At 41.4% G+C, this 20,570-nt stretch overlaps 1 protein-coding gene across 4 annotated transcripts in view; it reads left to right on the forward strand.

The window, feature by feature from the left end:
• LOC122555177 (hepatocyte cell adhesion molecule-like) overlaps positions 1–20,570 on the forward strand; it is a 44,524-nt gene that overhangs the window by 11,725 nt on the left and 12,229 nt on the right. For 3 of the 4 annotated variants that reach the window (XR_006313201.1, XM_043700913.1, XM_043700912.1), the window contains 2 exons: positions 6,663–6,983; positions 9,433–9,696. Coding sequence is in view for 3 of the 4 variants with exons in the window: in XM_043700913.1 (XP_043556848.1) it covers positions 6,663–6,983; positions 9,433–9,696 (585 nt within the window). In the remaining variant the exon portion in view is untranslated. Of the gene's footprint in view, positions 1–6,484; positions 6,555–6,662; positions 6,984–9,432; positions 9,697–20,570 lie in introns of those variants that run through there. The other variant, XM_043700911.1, reaches the window with a different exon arrangement.

Genomic DNA, 20,570 nt, shown 5'->3' on the forward strand with positions numbered 1-20,570 from the left:
CCTCCTCACTGTGCACAACTCCACCTATCTTCGTATCATCTGCAAATTTACTGACCCACCCTTCGACTCCCTCTTCCAAGTTATTAATAAAAATTACAAACAGCAGAGTACCCAGAACTGATCCCTGCGGAACTCCACTTGTAACTGGGCTCCAGGCTGAATATTTACCATCTACCACCACTCTCTGCCTTCGACCGGTTAGCCAGTTTTCTATCCAATTGGCCAAATTTCCCTCTATCCCATGCCTCCTGACTTTCCGCATAAGCCTACCATGGGGAACCTTATCAAATGCCTTACTAAAATCCATGTACACTACATCCACTGCTCTACCCTCATCCACATGCTTGGTCACCTCCTCGAAGAATTCAATAAGACTTGTAAGGCAAGACCTACCCTTCACAAATCCTTCACAAATATATTTATCACTTTTCGCTAGAAGACAAAAGCAATCTGTAAAGATTGCCAATCATTCTGCAGTCAATGAACACTGGGAAGGTTTTGGTACATTGAAAACAGGCAGATATGGAATACTCAAAGTGGTGAATACAAAGAAACAAGCAACCACAGACCTATTGATATTACTTCCACTCTATTTAATACAATGAATCAATTATCAGAAGTTGAAGATCATCAGTAAAACAACAATGAAGTAAACATTCATGTTTTGAATTCAGAAAGGGAGGATCCTGTTAGAGCAATTACCTTGACTTCTTTGGGGAAGTGGTTAATTCCATGACATGATAAACCTCAACTTTCAGAACTTTTTAAGTACTACCATAAAGGCTATTAATTAAACATATACTCTGCTGTACTTCCCTGCATTTAGATCAATGAAACCTCAATAGAGAAAGCAGAAAATCTGTGGCCATGCATCCTATCACTTTCACTCACAATTCTTTTGTGGCTCTGTTTAATTCCGGATTTTAAGTGCTGTGAACTATTGAAACACTGCAGCAATAGTGGCTTCCACATTCCAGAGTCATGTTCCTAACAGGCAGCATTAAGGGAGTTGGAAGGCTGACTGTATTTGTAAAGTGTGGTTGATACTGCAAAGATTGTCAGCATTGGTAATGCCTAGCAGTGTTGCTCCGAACATACTTCCAGAGAAACACTTACACACTGAGATAAACCACACAGCTGCTCTTCCTGGAATGAAATGCTCTAAGATTCGATATGGTCTAAACATGGGCAAACAGATTCAAATGTGCAATTAATCTTGCATAGTTTCTGATCATTTAAATTATTGCAGGGTGCAGCAAATGGCAAAGCACAGTGTTGAGTGCTTACATACTTGCATAAAGGTGCCACATTGTGAGGGCTTGCACCACTTAAAGTTAGCCTGCACTTTGTAAAGGTTGGGAGGGGGAGCTCATAGCTATTTCTTTATATCATGTGGAGTGAATCAAATTGACTGAAGACTGGCATTGACTGATGCCAAAGACATTGGGAGGAGATCAAGATGGACTATCATTTGACACTTCTGACTGAAGATGCTTATAAATGCTTCGATCTTGCAGTTTGTACTGCCTTACCTTTTTCTGACCACATTGAGAATGGGAGTGGTTGTGAAGCTTCTTGTGCCCCATTGGTTGTTTGACAGTCCACCTTTCATAATAGATGTGGCAGGACTTAGGAGCTCAGATTCCTTACATTGTTTGTAGCATACTGTTTCTGGTGTTAATATAAACGTTATCTTATGGTGTAACTTCACCAGTTTAAGATCTTATTTTTAGGTATGCATAGTACTGCATTAAGCCAAGTTGGTATCCTGATTTAATAGTATTAATAAAATTTTGGTTATGCTGGGCCATGAGCTTGTAGATTGTGGTTGAATCTAATTCAGGTGCTAATTGCATACAGCACTTCATGGATGTCCAATTTTAAACTCTATCTGTTCTGAATCTATCCCATCTGGCACAGTGGTAGTGCCACATAATAACATGACAGTTTCTTTTGTGTGAAGATGAAACGTTGTCTCCACAAAGATTGTGCAGTGGTCACTCCGACCAAATCTTCCATAGTAGGTTGATAAAGATGAGGTTAAGTAGGATTCTGTCTTGTTGGTTCCTTTACCACTTGCTATAGGCCCAATTTTTCAGACATAGCCTTAAGGAGTGAGCCAGCTTGGGCAGTAATGTTGTTAGTGAGTCATTCCTGATGATGGCCATTGAAGTGCACTTCAAGGGTACATTTTATATTCTTATTATTGTCAGTGCCTCTTCAAAGTGGTGTCGATCAAGGAGTACTGAATTATTGGTTAATGGAGGATGGTAGATGGAAAGCAGCTAGAGATTTCCTTATTTGAACTGGTACTATGAGGCATCATAGCGTTTGAAATCAATACTCATGAGTGCTTGGCTACCTGTTCCACTGTGCAACCATCCCTAGTGCATCTGTCCTGCCAGTGGGGACAGAACATACCGAGAGGTGGTGATAGAGGAGGAGCTTATATCATTGTCTGAAAGATCTGATTCTATGAATATAACAATGTCAGGCTATTTGACTGTTGTACAAGCATTGACACAAGCTCCCAGATGTCAGTGAGGAGGACTTTGTAGGGTTGACCAGACAGGGTGTTTTTTCGCATTTCAGGTACCTGAAGTCATTTGATCTATGTGGTTTATTCTTATCAGACATTTTTATAATTGTCCTGCTAGGCTATTTCAGAGAACAGTTACTAATTAGTGTGGTTCTGGAGTTACATTTAGACTAGGTCAGGTCAGAATGGCAGAGTGCCTCTCCTGTAAGAATTAGTGAGTCAGATTTTTTTAATGATAATCAATTTGATTCATGATCACTAACACTAATACGAGGTGCTTATTTACAATTTAAAAAGTATACCTTTAAATTTCTGAACTGCTATGTTTGGGTTTCAATCAATAGAGACAACAATGGAGTTCCACCTTTGCGTTTGAAAGTAGGGTGTTTGGCTCCACCAGGACCCAGGTTGTCTGTCCACTCCAAAGAGTCATTGACCAATCACAGGATTTACCTGGTGACCTTCTTGTGTGTTGGGGAGCCTCTTTACTGCTGGTTAAGTGCCAGTGGAGGCAGAAAGGATCCCATAGTTTGCCAAATTGGTCTCTGGGTTGGGGGGAGGGACACCATGTTCTCTTGGCAACTTGGCATATCAGTGTGAAAGTAAAACACATGCCAGCCTGCCTTCCCACTCCATAACCGCAGCCATCACATCCTGTCTGAGCCCCTCCCCCCAGCCCATCACTAAAAATCTAATAAAGTCGAGACCAGAGATTCAGAAAAAACAATGACTAAGAAAAATACTGAGTTATGGCCCTACATAGCAAACAATGTGTTTCAGTGTTCTCTAGTGTTACACTGGAGCCCTTGAAGCTACACCAGAGCCCTTGAAGTAGGAGATACAAAGGAGGTGAGGTGACACTTATCCTTCGGGAGTCTGGAAATGTTTCAGACAAATTCTCAGAGAATTGACAAACATCACACCCAATGACAAGAGTGTGGGTCCAGGGACCTGGATGCAATGCTACACAAAGTCCATTTGCCTTGACATGAGTCATTGCAGTTAGTGAATATATCTTCAAATACAGAACCCAAACAATTGCCTCACACAATTCATATTGGCCACAAACCACAAGTCACATATCAAAAATCTCAATTAACCATTCCTTATATTTAACTTGCATTTATAAATTTTCTACTGCTGCACGTTTCACACTTACATCTTACAGCTGTCACACATGGCCAGCTATTCAACCATGACAGCCATATCATTTAAACACATTGCTCCACACTAACTCTTGCTGGTGAAAGTGACTCATGTTCAGTGGCAGCATCACTGAACTGGTTGTGGGAAGTGGGTGTAAGGATCAGGCAAAGCTTCATATCCTCACCCCAAGTAGCAGATGGTGCTTACTAATACTGAACCAGCTATATCTGAAGCCATGGCTGGTAGTGGGGTTGAAAGCTTGAAGATAGAGTCATAGTTAGAGTCCTAAAGATATAAAGAAAACCCTTCAGTGCAACTTGTCATGCCGACCAGATGTCCTCACTTAATCTAGTCCCATTTGCCAGCACTTGGCCCATATCCCTCTAAACCCTTCCTATTCATATACCCATCCAGATGCCTTTTAAATGCTGTAATTATACCAGCCTTCACCACTTCCTCTGGCAGCTCATTCCATAATGCACCACCCTCTGCGTGAAAACGTTGCCCCTTAAGTCCCTTTTATATCTTTCCCCACTTACCCTAAACCCTTACCCTCTAGTTCTGGACACCCCAGGGAAAAGACCTTGTCTGTTTATTCTATCCATGCCCCTCATGATTTTATAAACCTCTATAAGGTCACCTCTCATCTTCCGATGGAAAACAGACCCAGTCTGTTCAGCCTCTCCCTATAGCTCAAATCCTCCAACCCTGGCAACATCCTTGTAAATCTTTTCTGAACCCTTTCAAGTTTTACGACATCCTTCCGATAGGAATGAGACCAGAATTGCACGCAATATTCTAAAATTGGCCTAATCAATGTCCTGTTCAGCTGTTAACATGGCCATAATGGTATGTTCCTATTTAATCCCTATCCTCACATCCCACTTGTCCTTCAACCACAACCTAGGTTTACAAGCTGCACCATGTCTTGTTTTTCCACCTCCCCTCACCTTGTCTTGTGCATTTCTGCTTTCAGACACCTACGAATACTAAACTGGTCAGACAGTGGTGAAGAGAACCAATCACAGAGCATGCTGGAAAAACTCAGCAGGTCTGGCAGCATCTGTAGAGAGAGAAATAGATGTAATGTTTTGAGTCTGGTTTGACTCAGTTTTGAGGAAGGGTTACTCGACCCAAAACATTAACTCTGATTTTTCTCCACAGACACTGCCAGACCTACTGAGCTTTTCCACTCATTTCTGGTTTTGGCACTAAATTACAGCATCTGCAGTTCTTTCAGTTTTTATTCAGAGTTCAGAATCCCACCATTTCAGATGGGAGGGTGAAATTTGAATTCAGTACAGTCTCGAATAAAGAGCTGGCCTACTGGTGACCATGTAACTATTGTTGATTGTTGTAAAAATGAACATCTAATGCCTTTCAGGGAAGAAGATTCTGTGCTTACCTGGTCTGGCCGACATGTGACTCCAGACCTACAACAATCTGATTAACTCATAATGCCCTCTGGACAACTAGGGATTGGCAACAAATACCAGTGAGATCCACATGCTGTGAGCATAAAAAGACGTACCTTAAAGAACATTATCAACCAAGATGACATTTTATAACAATACCCATTAGCTGCTTGGTCACCAGAGTTTTATTAGGTTCAAATTTCAGACAAACTGCTGTGGTGGGATTTGAATCCTTGGGCTGATGTTCTGAATTACTAATACAGTGACATTGCCACTATGCTACCACCTTCACCTACTGGAAGGTTTGCTGTGAATGAGAGAAAGTGAGGACTGCAGATGCTAAAGAGTCAGAGTCGAAAAGTATTGCGCTGGAAAAGCACAGCAGGTCAGGCAGCATCTGAGGAGCAGGAGAGTCAACGTTTTTGGCATAAGCCCTTTATCAGGAATGTTCCTGATTCATGCAGAAGGGGCTCCATTCACTGTCGTTGTAGTTGGATAAGTTGCACGCTGACATTTCAGCAAAAAGGGAATGTGCTGACTACCTCTTTCTTTCCTCTTCCTCCTCCTCCTCATCCTTTTCTTGCTCCATTTCCTCATTCCCCATCTTCTCCTCAATTGGTCACTCTATACCTGGTCACAAGGGCTGTGGCTTCAGGATAGCAAGATTATGCAGCGTGCACTCACATAATGACACATGCTCTGCCAATTACTGATGGGCTCATCCAGAACAATCCACGTTGCAGAAATATTGTTTAAGCAGACTAGTGAACTCCCCCAAAGACCTTAAATAGATGAGTATGCCTTTTGTTACAAGCAAACTGTCCACTGGAATCACAAGCAAGCTGGTCAGTGAAATGCCCTTGTAAGCAGATAGCCACTATTTCTTGGAACAGTGGAAACTGCCTTAGAGCTAAGGCAATAGGACACTGTACATTGATAATTGTGATTCATTGAGAATGGTCATATGCCATACCAAAACAGAAATTGTTGGAGGAGCTCATTAAACTTAACACCATCTATGGAAGAAAAAGTGTTAATAACTTTGAATTCAGTCACCCTTCCTCAGAACTCAACAGCCATTAAATCTGACAGCTTTCTGATTTTTTTCACAATGAGAAATAGATTTCTTATATTTATTATATGAAGCTATAATTATTTTACATATAATTTACGAGGAGATCTTCAGATCAAAAACAATTTCCTCTTTAAAATATTCATTGCAATTGAATCATTCGGCTACAAGGGTTAGGATTTAGTTTGGCTGTAGTTTGTTTATCCCCTCCCTTCCTTCCTGTTAAAGTGCCTGAAAATACTTTCCAATATTTTGTTTAGTTTTCCCCTGAAGAAGGTTGTTCATTAAATCCAAATTTTAACCAGACAGTTAAAACCAGTCATGATGTCTTCCTATAGCATGTCTTCACAATGTAGCTTCTTTCTACTGATAGCTGTCTCTGGTAAGATAAATCAAATTGAAAATTTTTTAAAAGTTGAAAATAATTGTTTTCAAGCATGTGACTTTTTTGTATTATAATAATTATCATTTGTTTTCTGTTTATTCTTAGGATGGTTTCTTGTAGAAACTAATGAGAATGTAGAGGATGTTTACAGCGAACCAGGGAGTACAGTACTTGTAAATGTTTGCAATCAAAGCTTCAATACTGAAAATGACTTTATGTGGTTAAAAGGGAGCTCACAAATAGTTGCACGATACCGAAATGGTTCTAAAGTGTATGGAAAATTTATCAATAGAGTTGAAGCTTTTTCAAATGGCACGCTGAAATTTAACATCACAACAAAAGATGATGAAGGAGAATACAAATTCGAAGTACATAACAACGAGGGAAAACTTCAATGCAGTCGAGATTTTAAATTGCATTTACTCGGTAAGTTTTTGAAAAAATAGTTTCTGTAGTTTTAAGAAATTTTAAAATTGCCTCGAGAGTTGTAATTTCAGGATCTCTAGCTTTCCAGATCTGCACCTCTGAGTATCTGATAGGGAGCAATTCATGTTCAACACTGATCTGATGTGCTGCCACTATTCTTGTCCTGCTATAGATTGTTACAGTGGTTTGTTGTCACACTTGATTCTGTCTGTCTTTTAATATTTTATTAATCCTTTAAAGGCATTGGATTATGTGGTGAGCAGTAGGCTATTCCATTCGAATAAAAATTTAAAAAGTGAGTTATTGTAAACTTATAAGTATTGGGTCAATAGGGATAAACTATTGACCCAATAGTTTGTGTATTATTAATTCTAAACAAAAGTAGAAATTGCTGGAAAAGTGCAGCAGGTCTGGCAACACCTGTGGAGAGGAATCAGAGTTAATGTTTCGGGTCGAGTGACCCTTCCTTAGAAACAGCAACTACAGTTCTCTTGGTTTTTATTTAGTATTATTAATCATTTTTACATTTAGTTTGATTTTCTTTTTCATTAATCTTCCTAAATGAATTTCAACCCCAATGTTCTTCTTGAGAGTAAAAGCAAAGTATGGCAGATGCCAATGATCTGGAATACAAACAGCAGGTACTGGAGAAACTCAACAGGTGTGACAGTATCTGTAGAAAATGAAGCAGCGCTAATGGTTTGAGTCCAGTATGACTTTTCTTCCGAAGTTATCCCAGCATTTCATGTTCTTCTTGGGAATGTTAGCACATGACATGAACAATAGAAGACGTAATCTCAGATCCATTTTATATGAGAACAAATGTGAAAGCTGTTCCAGTGTTATTATAGGTGTCAGCTAAATTTATCCATCACTGTATACATGATGCCTCTTGGGTCAAAATTCTTGTACATGTGCAACTCAATCCTCAGAGACATAAGTTGCAAATTTGGGAAGCGGCTTGTTTTGGCATTTCTGTAAACACTTTTCATATTCAATTATGGTGCATCATATTAATTTCAAGTGTGTGACAGCTTGACAAGGCTGCAAATGGATGACCTCAGTCCCAGCCTGGTTTGAGATGTTAACAATGGTTTCAGAAAGAAGTCAACAAAACTTTCACCTTTTCAGAAGAAAAATCTTGGATGACTCAAAAGTCATACACCTGTTCATAGTTTCTATATTTCAAAATATAGGGCAATTATGATATTTCTAATCATGTGGAATAAATATTTTAGATTATAGTTTGAATACTTAATGTAGACATTAGAAACTTCAGAAAGTTTCAGAGGAAAAATGGCACATCAAATAGTTTCAGTTAAAAACATTTTTAAAAATATTTTGATTATACGGTTGCAAAAAAGCTACCCAGTGACTTTGTTCCACAATAAATTGGCAATATCATCTATACTATGGCAATGACTATTGACACCAGGCCACAATTGACCAAGTATGCATCAAGAAGCAGACACAAAAATGTAGTTAACGCAAATTAGGAGGACTAATCTTTGCTGTTTGAGTCATACTTGGCGTAAAGCATACATGTGGTTGTTGTAGATAGTCATCTCAACTCAGGACATATGTGCAGGAGTTTTTCAGGATAATGTCCTTAGCCCAACCATCTTCAGCTGCCTTAGCAATGACCTTACCTCCATCATAAGGTCAGATGTGGGAATGTTTACTGATGATTGGACAATGTTCAGCACATTTGTGACTCCTCAGATGTGAAACAGTCCATGCCCAAATGCAGCAAGACGTGAACAATATCCAAGCGTAGGTTGACAAGTGGTAAGAAACATGAATGCCACACAACTGCCAGAGATGCACTGCAGAAATTTACCAAGGTTCCTTACACAGCACCTTCCAAACCATTACCCTTTAGAAGGACAAGGACACCAGGTATGTGGAAACACCACCACATGCAAATTTCTCTCCAAGCCACTCAACATCCTGATTTGGAAATGTAGCACCATTCCTTCAGTGTGGCTGGGTTGAAATCCTGGAATTCCCTCCTTAATGGCATTATCGGTCTACCTAAACCAAGTAGACTGCAATTATCAAGAAGGCCAGTCACCACTACTTTTCAAAGGCAACTGCAGTTAGGCTGTAAATACTGGCCAGCCTGGGATGCCTATGTCCCAACAGTGTGTTAATCAAAAAATATGTTTTCATAGAAAATTCAATAAATGTGGACATAATGATTTTTAACAGGGAAAGACAAGAATTGTGATAAAAATATGAAAACAGGAAATCAGAATGGTATAAAATTATAATAATATTTAGATTCAGATGGATTACTTGATTACTTCAGTGAGAATTTGTCTTGCTGATATCAAAACCCCAGTAATAGCATATAAATAATTCCAAACATCTAAAAGGATTTATTGCTATTTTAGAATGACCCGTAAACAATTTGTACAGAATTTCCACTTTTTTTTTTCTTTTTTAGAGAAACTATCAACACCGGTATTGAATATTACTTGTGTATCTGAGCGAGATGTGTTCATGTCATGTGAGGTTCGTGGAGGGATTCCATTTAACTTCTATTTGAATGACCAAAAACTTACTGAAGACAATGCTGTGTTTTCATCTGATGGAAAGAAGGCTACACTGAAGAATTCTACCTCAATATTTGGCAATAAAACATTCTTTTGTAAAATTGAAAATCCAGTTAGTAAAATCCAGACTGCTCCAAGAGAACTTACCTGTGCAGGTAAGTATAAAGCAATGTTCTGTGACTTCCTTTAGTAAAGACAATATGGTTGCAAATTTAAAATCAAAATCTTATAAATTAAATTTGAAACTACATTTGATAGATTACATTAATTTCAGATCACCTTTGCAAATATGAATAAATAGGCTCAGGGAATATGATGGTTGTAAACCTTTAAAATTATTTCCAATATTTTCAGCCTTTAGAAATAGCAGGGGGTGCAGGAACAGGAAGATAGCCAAGGAATTAATGGAGTGAAAAGCAATGCAATCTAGAACAATAGATCCATTTAGGATATTTGGTCGATATGGATGATTTGGACCAAAGGGTCTGTTTCCATGCTGTGTACCTCTATTACTGTATGACTTTGTAAGTAATAGAATCTATTGGTAATAAAATACACCATATGACCCTTTTCTCTGACAGCTAACAGTGTAGCACTGTTGCTTGAATGAATGCACTTAGCCTCCCCTGTTCAGGTGAGGCAGCTTGCTTCATTTGTCGGGAGTTGATTTCCAGTAAATGCCATCTTCAGTTTTTGGCATAGTTGTAGTTCTTGCTTTTTTGGAAAAAGTTCTATTTTCTGTTGAGCTGATGCATTGTTTTCATAAGGAAAATGCTGTACCTGAAGATCATTTTAAAACAAAATGCCTGTCAATTTCTTCCCGTGTTTCTGCAAAGCAGACTAAGTTTTATGTATTACTGATTGTGGTTGACATGGTGCTTTCATGCTGTAGTGATCAACTTGCAGGAAATTCTGTACCATTGGGGCACCTTCCTTTGAGTGTTAGTGCCAAGAACTAACATTCACAGAAGAGACTGTCCTGCCAAATACATGCAGATCTTGAAACTGTTTACAGTTAGCTAGGAGAAAGTGAGGACTGCAGATGCTGGAGATCAGAGCTGAAAATGTGTTGCTGGAAAAACGCAGCAGGTCAGGCAGCATCCAAGGAGCAGGAGAATCGACAATTCGGGCATGAGCCCTTCTTCAGAAATGAGGAAAGTCTGCCAAGCAAGCTAAGATAAAAGGTAGGGAGGAGGGACTTGGGGGAGGGGCATTGGAAATGCGATAGGTGGAAGGAGGTTAAGATGAGGGTGATAGGCCGGAGTGGGGGTGGGGGCGGAGAGGTCAGGAAGAAGAATGCAGGTTAGGAAGGTGGTGCTGAGTTCGAGGGTTGGGACTGAGACAAGCTGGGGGGAGGGGAAATGAGGAAACTGGAGAAATCTGAGTTCATCCCTTGTGGTTGGAGGGTTCCTCGGCGGAAGATGAGGCGCTATCCTGTTTAATATCTTGAACTATTATGCCCTATGTATTCACTGAGTGTGTCTGTTAATTCAGGCCACAGTGTTCTGGTTGGGTTGTTCTGGGAAATTGGCAGGGAGTGTTCTGGAAAAATTCAAACTGCTGCCTACTCCATGCATTCTCACAAGAAAACAATTGAGATAGTTTCATCAAAAATGGAACAATCAGCTTCCAAAGATGCTAATGTGAGGTGCAATACCCAGGATAAATAACAAGGCTGAAAGTTAACTACATGGTTGACTGATCATTGAGTGTACTCAAGATTTAAGACCACAATCAATCCCTTAAATTTAGCTCAACACCTTAGAAATCAGTAGGAGAAACCTGAAATAGGTACATGTCTATTTCATTTTCATTCCTAATGTTACCAATCATGTCTTATTGAATTCTTTATCAAATTTATTGTTCTTTATTTTTCAAGTGATGTTAAAAAGCATACAAGAAGGATTTTGTATATCTTTAATGAATAGTTTATAAGGCATTAATATTCTGCACTGCAGTTCTAGGGCATATTCCAAAGCTGAGACCCACTGTAGATGACTTCTGTTCTACTCTGACAAGCATTCCCCTTGTACATAAACATCCTTTTTAAAAAAATGTTGATATCCCAAACTACGTAAATTAATAATGCATTGATCTCAGGAATTCTGTGGTAATCAACAAAATGCTATTCTGTCATATGTGTGATTAGCTGCATGCTGTCATTGCAACTCTCTGCGATTAAAAAAGGCCAGATATTTTCAACCTGTTGCCAACCTGTTGCATGAGGACTGTTCACAATGACTGGGCAGCAGAAATCAATGGCCAAGAAAGCAGTCCATCAAAGCATCATGGACCATGAAGGACACCACAAGGCACAAACAATGCCATAGTCCCCACAACAGTCAAAAATGTCTTCAGAAGCAAAGGTTCACTATGCTACTGAACCTAGGAATCTGCAATTGGGAGAGTATGATCGCTCATTTGCAATGGTTCTCCCATTTTAAAAGCATTCTTGCACAGGTTTTTGAAAAATACATCATCTCTGTCTTTCTTCTGATGTCCTGGAGTAACAGGGGCATGGTGAAATGACAGGTGGAGGAGATGACTAGAGGTCATGGAACAGACCTGCTCTCACAGGTGATCCTTGGGCCAATGGCAATTCGAATTCTATCCCTAGAGCAGGAGATGAGTTCAGCAGCATCCAGGGCAACTGGAAAGTACCCTTCAAGACAGTAATGCCCTATTGCTGACAGCAGGATTTAGAAAATGTACCCCAAACATCTGGTCAGCTTACCGCAGCTAGCAGGTCATCTGCTAGGTGGCTAAATAACAGCAAAATCAGAGAAGCAGAATGAACCTGGAATATCTAGACTCTATTGGACAGAAATGGTACAACAAGACCTGAGAGGAGAGCAGCTCTCACAGCCAAAAACCAGCATGGCAGTGCATTGATATTGGTTACACTATGTAAGACAGGCTTGCTGGTAAAGGCTCACTAAAGAAAGATTGAGACAGCCATACTTCTGTCTGGAATAGAGGTCAGTTTAGAAGTTGTACGAATGGCTATCAGATCATTTCTAATGGAAAACGTGACTACATTCCCTGTTGTGAACAAGCACATCATGTTGCCGTGTATTCCACAGAAACAAATGCATCGTGTGATGATCATTAGTGCCTACACACCACTCTCAACAGCCCTGAGGAAATTTCCTGAAGGATCTTGATTGGCTCATTGGGCAGGATCTTGCCATTTTTGGGTTATGTGTAAGTAATGCTGAGTTTTGCAGAATGATTCTCACCTTGAGGCTAAGATGTTTTCTCACTATATCTTACAAAACTCACTGCTTTAATTGTCATTTTAGCCCTTGTGTGTATCAGGCCGTATTTCCACCCCAACTTGCCATGCAATGCTCCTGGAACAACTTGCCACCCACTGGAGATCCTGAATTGACCTGCAATCAAGGTGCTGATACCATATTTAAAAGGCTTTTGTGCACCTGGACAAATATTGGCAGTTTGGACTTGTTCTACATCATTCCTGACATCTGCCCTGAATTGGCAGCCAGTGGGAAATCCTTGCTCTGCTTTGTGGGCATGATCCTTGAAACCCTGTTGGATAGGTAGTGGTTAGATGAGACTTCCTCTTAAGGAACCAGCAGTCATGGCCATGACATCAGACCATGCCAACCTGATCCTAGGTTGCCATCTTTATTGAAGCAGTATCAGGCATTGGGAGGAATGTCCAGCATTGTAGGAAGAAAGTCAATGTCTTTCTCCATCTTGCAGGCATATGTACCACCATTTCTCATTGATTCAATTTGTACATTAGCAACACAACACATTTGGAGAAGGTGATAGGGGTACAAGTCTATTTCACTGCATGCAATTAAAAGCACACAATGAATTACATCATTATACATCTGAGGAATGTACTACACAATGTAAAGATAGATTGCAGATAATCAGAACAATTCTCTATCTGTGAATTGTGCCAACTCAGTGTAAACAGTCAGAGCTCCCTTTTACTGCATCTAAGCTGAGTGAGATTGCTTGCTATAATCAGTTTCCAAGCGCAATTGATCAACAGCTCAACGCTAGCATACCTTTAGGTGGAGAATGTCCAGATGTGGAACCAGTTTAAAGACATTGCCACAGAAATAGCAAGTACTGTTCTTAGATCGGAGGAACAAATGCAATCGGGATGGTTTTGCGAAAATGAAAAATACATCTCTCTAGTCCTCCAGGATAAAAATAGAGCCAGATACTCTCTCATGGAACAATTCAACCTCTACTTCCAAAATAGGCAGGTTCTGAAACATGAAGAGCAATGCACTGAGGGCTGCGGGTTATGCAAGATTGATGGTGGGTTGAAAGGCTGAAAAATTACAGCAATGCGCATAATCCCACATCTTCAAAAAAGCTTTTTGGTTCTGTTAAATCTCTGCAATGGATCTCTAGGACAGCTTCCACATCATTCCTCTCAGCTGATGCTCAATCAAAAATCATGCAGAAATAAGCAAAAGATGTGTAGAACGCTTTAGCAACTGCTGTCAAGCTCACAACCTCAGCCAGATTTCTCAATGTGCTTGACATCCCTCCTATTGATGAGATCAAGAAAACAATAAAGCAGATGAACTCCAACAAGGCATCAGGTAAAGATGTAATCCAAGCAGGAATCTTTAAACTGGTAGGCCCTGACAAAATGTTGTCTTGTGCATATGAAATGAAGAAAAGATGCTAAGTAACCTTTTTGACAGCGTGATTGTTATGTTGTGATCCGCATTGATGGTAATACTGGACAAGAGTGAAACCTGGCTTGATGGATCATAACTTAATGTTTGCGGTTGATTACTGTGTTGGTTAGTCGCTGAAAAATTTGCATAAGGCTGCCAATATTCTTTGACAAAAGAACACACATTTATTACACAAAAGAATATGAAAGAGAAAGGAAACTATATATAAGACAGTTCAGACAGATCTTAAACAGCAAAATAAAAGTTTCAATCTTTTCCCTCGGAATATCTTTTATAGATACTCAATCACAGTGATGTGACTTTCCTATTTTAATGTTTTAATTGTTTTACTTGACTGACTCTTTCCACTTTTAATGGCCCAATACTTCTTCCCCGTTCTGAAGCCTGAAGCTCTTTTTAGTTTGAACAGGTTGAAAAATTCTACAGCTTGTCAACTTCACAAACTAATCTGCCTTTTAATTGATAGGAAGCCATCCTTCTGAACAGAAACCTGATTCTGAACTGAAGTCAAAAAATATTGACCACTGACCATTTGTTATTCTTTTTCATAGAACTTAACATTGTAAACATTTCATCAATTATTACTGCAGGTATACTGCTCATGAATGAGCATAAGAGGTTTATTTGCTTGGATTCTCACTCATTAATACCCTCACTATTGCTTAATCTCACCTCATTAATGTGCAGTTTCCATTCACCCATATTCCAGAGAGAAACACAATGCTTAAAATTTCTTAAATGAAACTCAGAACATTTAACATGCTGCCCACTTACTCCTCCTGACTCTATCTTGGACACCAGACACCAATATTTCAGGCATTCTCTGTACTACACAGAGGCATTGACATCCAACATGCACCAGTCCCACCGTGCCTGTGTGATTTATCTCCAATTCACTTACAGTACGGTTCTGCAGTCTAATGCTGCACTTTGGAGAACACCAACACCTTTCATTACAGTGCTGCTGGCAAAATACTTTGTGCACTGGGCAAGGCACCTAATTCTTGGATTGGTCCAGGGTGTATCTGAAGGATCCTCATTTGTTCTTTTAGTGTTCACTCACTTTGAGCATAATTTGATTCTTCCTAGCCTTGTGCCTTTTTATACATGGCTATTTTGGCTGCCTTGGCCGCTTTGGCCTGAGCTAACAGGCTGACAGTACTTCTATCCTCTACATTGGTCTCCTCTACATTGGGGAGACTGGACGCCTTCTCGCAGAGCGCTTTAAAGAACACCTCTGGGACACCCGCATTAATCAACCCCACCACCCCATGGACAAACATTTCAACTCTCCCTCTCACTCTGCCGAGGACATGCAGGTCCTGGGCCTCCTCCATCGCCACTCCCTCATCACCCTATGCCTGGAAGAAGAACGCCTTATCTTCCACTTCAGAACCTTCAACCCCAGGGCATCAATGTGGACTTCACCAGTTTCCTCATTTCCCCACCCCCCACCTTATCCCAGTTCCAACCTTCCAGCTATCCCCCTATTGCACACTCAGCTACCTTCTCCCCAGCCCCAACCCCCTCCCATTTATTTCTCCACCCCTGAAGCTCCCAGCCTCATTCCTGATGAAGGGCTCTGGCCTGAAACGTCGATTTTCCTGCTCCTCGGATGCTGCCTGACCTGCTGTACTTTTCCAGCAACACACTCTCAGTACTTCTGTCCAGACGTGCCTTTTAGCATCGACACAAAGCTAGGCAGCTTGGTTGTGAGCAGTCATTGTTCGAAGGGGTAGATGTGTTACTCTATAGCACTGTGCTTTGTCAGTTCGAACCTTGTATGCACCAAATGCACTACATGTGGTTCAAAGAAAAAGCCATGTCTCAAAGTCTAAGGGGAATAATCCTCAGTTAAATCAAGGGAGATAACCTTCAGGCAGGGGGTGCTGGCATGGTAAGTCAAAAGTATCTTCCAATGTCAGTCCTGGGCCTTGGGCATGGTTAGTTGGCTGCTCAGGATGGTTATTCTCCTTCTCGTGGGTGTGTTCACACCTGTGTCTCTAACCACACTGGCCAGGATCTTGTGCAAAATCTGAAACTTTTGGAAAATTCACCGAAGTTCTATTTGTCAATGATTATGCTCTAATCAGAAAACAAGCGTTTTGTGTACTGTGATTGACAGACTTTCAGAGAAATCAAAGCTATTTGGATTGACCATTAGTCTTGGAAAAATTGAGGTTCTGTACCATCCCTTGTCAAATTGCAATGCTATTCAATTAGACATCACCATATATACTGGTAAGGCAGACATTTAATGGCAAACCTGGAAACTCCGGTTTTATTTTTTGCATTAAAAATGAAACTGCCTTTCAAAGATATTATTAAATGTACATGTTGGTATGTAATGGGACTTCCAGCAGCAGGTTGTGATGGTGATGGAGAGGCAAGGGAGCTGAGCAGTTCTCTACAACCCCTACCAGTCGAGGGAGGACAGATGGAATAATTAAATGGACTCTGACTGGGAAAAGTAAGAATGTCTTTGGTTGATGGGAAGGAAGAGGAGACATATAAAGTAATTCCATAGCTCAATGTAACCCACATGTACATAGTCCTAGAGGCATACATCGTAGATACTGGCCCTTTAGCCCATTGTGTGTGTACGCTGACCAACAAACACTAAATTATCTTAGTCCCATTTCCCTCCACTTGCTCCATAGCCTACTATGCCCTGGTATTTTAAGTGCTCACCCAGATGTTTCTTAAATGTTATGAGAATTATCTGCCTCTCCCACTCTCTCGGACATCTCACATTTGCGTCACACTCTGCATGAAAAGAGGACTTCCTCAGATCCCCATCTATTTCAGTAAGGCGTTCAACAAGGCTCCCCATGGGAAATTGATTAGCAAGGTTAGATCTCATGGAATACAGGGAGAACTAGCCATTTGGATACAGAACTGGCTCAAAGGTAGAAGACAGAGGTTGGTGGTGGAGTGTTGTTTTTCAGACTGGAGGCCTGTGACCAGTGGAGTGCCACAAGGATCGGTGCTGGGCCCTCTACTTTTTGTCATTGACATAAATGATTTGCATGCGAGCATAAGAGGTACAGTTAGTAAATTTGCAGATGACACCAAAATTGGAGGTGTAGTGGACAGCGAAGACGGTTACCTCAGATTACAACAGGATCTGGACCAGATGGGCCAATGGGCTGAGAAGTGGCAGATGGAATTTAATTCAGATAAATGCGACATGCTGAATTTTGGGAAAGCAAATCTTAGCAGGCCTTATACACTTAAGGTCCTAGGGAGTGTTGCTGAACAAAGAGACCTTGGAGTGCAGGTTCATAGCTCCTTGAAAGTGGAGTCGCAGGTAGATAGGATAGTGAAGAAGGCGTTTGGTATGCTTTCCTTTATTGGTCAGAGTATTGAGTACAGGAGTTGGGAGGTTATGTTGCGGCTGTACAGGACATTGGTTAGGCCACTGTTGGAATATTGCATGCAATTCTGGTCTCCTTCCTATCGGAAAGATGTTGTGAAACTTGAAAGGGTTCAGAAAAGATTTACAAGGATGTTGCCAGGGTTGGAGGATCTGAGCTACAGGGAGAGGCTGAACAGGCTGGGACTGTTTTCCCTGGAGCGTCAGAGGCTGAGGGGTGACCTTATAGAGGTATACAAAACTATGAGGGGCATGGATAGGGTAAATAGACAAAGTCTGTTCCCTGGGGTCGGGGAGTCCAGAACTAGAGGGCATAGGTTTAGGGTGAGGGGGAAAGATATAAAAGAGACCTAAAGGGCAACTTTTTCACGCAGAGGGTGGTACGTGTATGGAATGAGCTGCCAGAGGATGTGGTGGAGGCTGGTACAATTGCAACATTTAAGAGGCATTTGGATGGGTATATGAATAGGAAGGGTTTGGAGGGATATGGGCCGGGTGCTGGCAGGTGGGACTAGATTGGGTTGGGATATCTGGTCGGCGTGGACGGGTTGGACTGAAGGATCTGTTTCCATGCTGTACATCTCTATGACTCCATGACTCTAAACTACTCACTTTAAACTTATGCTTTCTGGTCTTAGACATGTCTTCCATGGGGAAAATATTCTCACAATCACTTTAATTTCTCTGCCCCCTCACCCATTCAAACATTCTTCTCACTAAACTGACTGCACTCAGTGCTCTCAGATCCAACCCTGACTTTGTCATCAAGTCTGCTAGCGAGGTTGGTGCTGTTATTGTTTGGTGGACTGACCTCTACATTGCAGAGGTTGAGAAACAGCTCGCAGACACTTCCTCATATCTCCACCTAGACCCTTATGCAACCATTGAAATTCAGGAAATGGTGAACACAATCCCTTTACATGTCTATCCCCTTCAGGATGGTCTCAGGACTCTCTGTGTCTTCGTAGAAGAAGGGTCTGAACTATGCCCATCCACCACTGCCCACCTCCGCCTTACCGAGCTCATCCTCACCCTGAACAATGTCTCCTTTAACTCCTCTCATTTTCAGTCAAAGGGGTGGCCATGATACTCATATGGGCCCCAGTTATGCCTGTTTCTTTGTGGGATATGTGGAACATTCCTTTTTCCAATCCTAATCTCGACCCCACCCACAACTCTTTTCTAGTACATTGACGACACTATCGGTGTGGCTTCTCTCTCTCGTCTGGAATTGGAAAAGTTTATCTATTTCACTTCCAATTTCCGTTCTGCTCTCACCTTCATGTGGTCCATCTCTGACTCCTTCCTTCCCTTCCTCGACATCTCTGTTTCCATTTCTGGGGATAGACTGGCCACCAAAACCACAACAAACTCACGGACTCCCACACTGGAGTATACTTCACGCACCCTACTTCCTGTAAAAGCTCTATTCCATTCTCCTCGTTCTTCCATCTCCATTGCATCAGTTCTGATGATGCCAGCTTTTGCCAGTGGGCCTCAGAAATGTCAATTTTTCCTCAATCAAGGATTCCCCACCACTGTGCTTGACAGAGCTCTTAGCTCTGCCTGACCCATCTCCCACACTTCTGCCCTCACCCCTTCTCTTCCCTCCCACAACAGTGGTTCCTTTATTCATCACTTACAATCCCACCTACATCCATATCCCAAGGATCATTAGCCTCCAATTTTGCTACCTCCAGTGGAAGCCACCACCAGACAAATATTCTCCTTCCCTCCTTTGCAGGCCTTCAACAAGGACCATTCCTTCCAGGACACCCTGGTCCAATCCTCCCAGCTGAGATGAAGTGGATGGTGGAGGAGTTGAAACTGGCAATGTCTATGAAGGAAGCTGAAATTGTTGAGGGATTATTGGAGGCTCAGGTATTGGCAGAACGAATTGGCCTCTTTAAGCCAAACCTTGCAGAGGCTCCCCATGTGCATCCCATTGCTCCTGCAGAGAAAGGAGTGGTACTTGTTGATGAGTGGGAAGCTGGACAGATTTAGATGAAGACCAGAAATACCTTATATAGGAACTGAAGACCAAAATGAGGATGCTTAGCTGTTTATGGCATCTAGAAATCTCAGTGCTTGTCAGCAGGCAGCGTTTGTGATTGAACATCTATTCAGAAATGCCCATCAGGAAATACTGGGAAGTGGTACAGATATTCTGTAGGTTATTGAGGATGGCAATAGCCTGATGCATATACAGCAGAGGTTTTATGTAACAGTCTCGATTAGAATGGTGCTGGAAAAGCACATTCTGGTGAAAGGCTTTTGCCCAAAACGTCGATTTTCCTACACCTCGGATGCTGCCTGACCTGCTGTGCTTTTCCAGCACCACTCTAATCTAGACTCTGATCTCCAGCACCTCTGTCCTCACTTTTGCCTAGTCATTTTGTGTAAACATACATGCAAAAGTTGGGGGGAGTCTAGTTTCTGTGTACTGTCTTGGGACTGGTGAAGTTGTTTGTTTGCATTGTTCTCCTGGATCCCTCCTTTCAAATGACTAGAGACAGAATAATAAGGACTGCTGAGCAGGAACAGTAAGGGATGGGAATATCCAAATACAGCAGAGAAGACTTAACAGTGGCAAACTTTAATCATCTCTCTAGGAAGCATAAGATCACATTATTGGCATCATGGAGAGAGACTGGATTCCTAAGACCATGAAAGAAGGTCCCAGGGAGTTGGCTGTTGGCACAGTTGGGGAAGTTGATCTCAGGCAGAAAGGCAGGCAGAGTTGATTGTTACCCAGCAGCCACCGGACCAACCCTTGCTGTCCTATCTCCAAAGTTAGTGTCATGGCTGATACTGCTCAAGGGACACTCTAAAGAGGAACTGCAATTGTGAAGTGTCAAAAAAGTTTACATTCACCTTTCAGAATGACATTTCAAACGAGACTGCCTGCAATGACTCGTGCCAGCCCCTATCCTGTGCAATGGCCGTCTCTTCTCAACAG

The sequence above is a fragment of the Chiloscyllium plagiosum genome, chromosome 12 (assembly GCF_004010195.1).
Source record: "Chiloscyllium plagiosum isolate BGI_BamShark_2017 chromosome 12, ASM401019v2, whole genome shotgun sequence".
NCBI classification, from domain to species: domain Eukaryota; kingdom Metazoa; phylum Chordata; class Chondrichthyes; order Orectolobiformes; family Hemiscylliidae; genus Chiloscyllium; species Chiloscyllium plagiosum.